The sequence below is a fragment of the Nicotiana tabacum genome, chromosome 4 (genome assembly GCF_000715075.1).
Source record: "Nicotiana tabacum cultivar K326 chromosome 4, ASM71507v2, whole genome shotgun sequence".
Classification (NCBI taxonomy): Eukaryota; Viridiplantae; Streptophyta; class Magnoliopsida; order Solanales; family Solanaceae; genus Nicotiana; species Nicotiana tabacum.
In genome coordinates this window covers 8,467,964-8,471,402 of record NC_134083.1, presented here as the reverse complement: position 1 = coordinate 8,471,402, position 3,439 = coordinate 8,467,964, and the positions used below count along the sequence as shown (strand labels likewise).

At 37.4% G+C, this 3,439-nt stretch overlaps 1 protein-coding gene across 1 annotated transcript; it reads left to right on the top strand.

The window, feature by feature from the left end:
* The first annotated feature begins 474 nt into the window (after window positions 1-474).
* LOC107815351 (glyoxylate/hydroxypyruvate/pyruvate reductase 2KGR-like) lies at window positions 475-2,959 on the top strand. Its single transcript, XM_016640920.2, has 2 exons — window positions 475-1,000; window positions 2,207-2,959. The coding sequence occupies exons 1-2, from the start codon at window positions 578-580 to the stop codon at window positions 2,723-2,725; spliced, it is 942 nt and encodes a 313-aa protein (XP_016496406.1). The 5' UTR covers window positions 475-577; the 3' UTR covers window positions 2,726-2,959.
* The last annotated feature ends 480 nt before the right edge of the window (window positions 2,960-3,439 follow it).

The following is a 3,439-nucleotide window of genomic DNA, read 5'->3' as shown; positions in this document are numbered from 1 at the left end:
TATAAAAGGATGTACAGTGTATTATAAAATCAGTTAGTAAAAATATTACTCATTTTTTCCGGAAGCTTCTCTCTCTGTCTCGATATTCTCTCTTCTTCATCTTTCACCATTAACAGAGCTTTCAAGCTCTTAACAGAAGAACAAAAAAAAAATCAACCGCATACCTTAAATTTATGGGAACACACAATAATTGAACAATAAGAAAAAAGTAACTTGCCAATTATATTAAAAATATCAAATTAAATAAATTTGATGGAAGTATTCCGTGAGATGCTCCACTCCTTCTGAGCTACACTTGGTCGATTTTTATTTTACTCTAGTTGACGTATACACTAAATTGCATTAATTTATTATTTTTAAGCTAAATTCAAATAAATAGTTATATCAATTGATTATAGTTAAATAAAAAAAGTTAAGTAAATAGCATATGCCATGTATATAATTAGTTTCCCTCGAAAGAAAAAGTCACCATACATAGTGGAAACCGATCAACCCCTCATTTGTTAGCTATATAAGCTAAATAAAAGTGTCAACTTGTATCACTCTTCATACTCCACACACGAACAACAAGAGAAAAATGGAAAGCATCGGAGTGTTAATGGCGTGTCCTATGTCATCCTACCTAGAGCAAGAGCTAGACAAGCGATTCAAGCTCTTCCGCTTCTGGAACTTTCCCCAGAAGAACGAATTCCTCAATCAGAACGCCGATTCCATCCGCGCTGTCGTCGGCAACGCCTTCGCCGGCGCTGACGCTGAGCTCATCGATTCCCTCCCTAAGCTTGAGATTGTTTCCAGTTTCAGTGTTGGTTTAGATAAGATCGATTTGAACAAGTGTAAAGAGAAGGGGATTAGGGTTACTAATACCCCCGACGTTTTGACCGAGGACGTGGCTGACCTGGCTATAGGGTTGATGTTGGCTGTTCTTAGGAGGATTTGTGAATGCGATCGCTATGTTAGGAAAGGGTTGTGGAAGTCTGGTGATTTCAAGTTGACTTCTAAGGTTCGCCAATTTTCCTCCTTTTATTTTGTTTTCCGCTTTTTATTTTGTCCTTCTTATGTCTGTATCACATCGTCTGATGTCTATGAGAAAGGCATAGATAATTGAAAGTTTGAAGCTTTGCTGCCTGAAGCAAAAAGATGGGAAATTTAGCTATAAAGAGACGAAAATATTATCTGTGAATTCTTGGCTTTACTCCGGTTATATAAAGGAGATGATGTCCGCTTTCCCCTAAATGTAAATTCAACAATATTGGCGCCTATGTAGGATTGAATTGTGCCAAGGCATCTTATTCTTTGTATTAATGGAATTTTAATGTGCTTGAGGCCAATTAAGTATCTAGTTAGTGTATGGAATTCATAGCTTTTGTATCATCTGTTGTTACTTTGTTCTTGCCAAGAAAATATGAAGAGGGCAAACGAATTCCCTGTACAAGATAGGTTGTTGTGCCTTTGCTGTAAATTCTCTTATTATCTGGTCTCGAGTTTTATTTCAGGGAGCCCAGCATTTAACTTTCACCTTTCTCCTTTCTCCTTTCTCCTTTCTCCTTTCTCCTTTCTCCTTTCTCCTTTTCAACCTTTTTTCCCTTCACTGCTATGACACTTCTCTGCTTCAATAACACATCTGTGACAATGTGTGTATCCTTGAGTTGCTCGGTGTTTTAGATGAGCCTCAACAGTCATCTGTAACTTGGGTTTATTTTAAAGAAGCTATTCCATATTAGCGTTTTATTGTGTTGCATAGTACCTTTCAGTTTAATGTAATTCAAAAATTGTATGGCTGTGATTACATGCAGCAAAAATCCCGGAAAATTTGATATTGAACACCAGTAAGTCTTTGGCTAGCGAAAAACATAGAGTTTCTTTAGAAAAAAGCTTATTATATCACCATATCAGTTGTAAGTAATTGTTTTGGAGGTGGTGTCACATTAACTTTGAGAAGCTATGGCCACCAGAATAGCAATTTATTCTTGATGGAACTTTTTGGAGCCTTTTTTCTGCGGTAATACTCTAGTTATATCTGGCAAATAAACCGGGGAAAATGCAACATAATCTTTCATTCAATGGTGTAATTAACAAAGATCCAATCTTCTTCTTAAAGTTAAACCCATAAATATCGATTTCATATTTTCTTTACTTGCCTAAATTGTATTAACTTCTGGCCACTGGGATGTATTATAATCTTCACATCTTACTATCTCTTTTGCAGTTTAGTGGAAAATCAGTGGGCATTATAGGATTGGGAAGGATTGGCTTAACAATTGCTAGGAGAGCAGAAGCTTTTGGCTGTCCTATCAGTTATCACGCGAGATCAGAAAAGCCAAATACAAATTATAAGTATTATCCAAGTGTAGTTGAGTTGGCTTCCAATTGCCAGATTCTGGTTGTGGCATGTGCATTGACTCCTGAAACTCGTCATATTGTCAACCGTGAAGTCATTGAAGCTTTGGGATCAAAGGGGGTTCTGATTAACATTGGTAGGGGTCCTCATGTTGATGAAAAAGAGCTTGTATCTGCTCTTGTTGAAGGCCGATTAGGGGGTGCTGGTCTTGATGTGTTTGAGAATGAGCCTGAAGTACCTGAGCAGCTCTTTGGCCTTGAGAATGTGGTCCTATTGCCTCATGTAGGCAGTGGCACAGTGGAAACACGCAAGGCCATGGCCGACCTTGTCCTTGGGAACTTAGAAGCTCACTTTCTGAACAAACCACTGTTAACTCCAGTGGTTTAAGTATATGAACTGCTGCTATTAGTTATTGTTTGGAGGTGTTACCTTTTGCTGCAGGAACTAGGTTCACCGTTCACTTCATATAGGAGCACATTGTCTCCTGAACTTTTGGAGCAAATATTTCGTGATTGTTTGGGTGCTTCAACTTGCTGTCAATCTTTTTATTGGACTATTTCAATTCTATCGTCTCCTGAACATAAAAATAAGCCTAATAACAATACAACATTGATGGTTTAATGGGAGAGTTCATTAGAGAATTTATGATCAAATTGGTGGTATGGATTGGTCGGTCACTTGGTAGGTTGGAGAGACTGTCCCGTGATAGTTTTGCAATGATGAGGGGAAGATAAACTATTTAGTAATGCAGATTGTCAACTCAAATCTTGAATTGATGCTCGCTTTGAGTGTTTCAATTTTGTTATTCAAACTGTCTGGACATTCACGTTGGAGTTGTTAAATTGTTTGGACATGAAACAACGGACTGAAGCTCGTTGAAAATTCCTCCAAGTTTTAGTGCCAATTCCACTGTATATTGTTTAATGTGTTAGGAATTAGGAGCACAACCTTCCTTTCTTCCTCTAGCCAACCAAAAGTGCTTATACTTTAAAAAAACAAAAGTTGAGAGTGATCGAACTATAACTTGTTGATGATTTTGTCTTATAAGCATTTTTGGAGTTTATAGATAAGTCGCAAAGTGTTTTAACCAGCATATAAGCT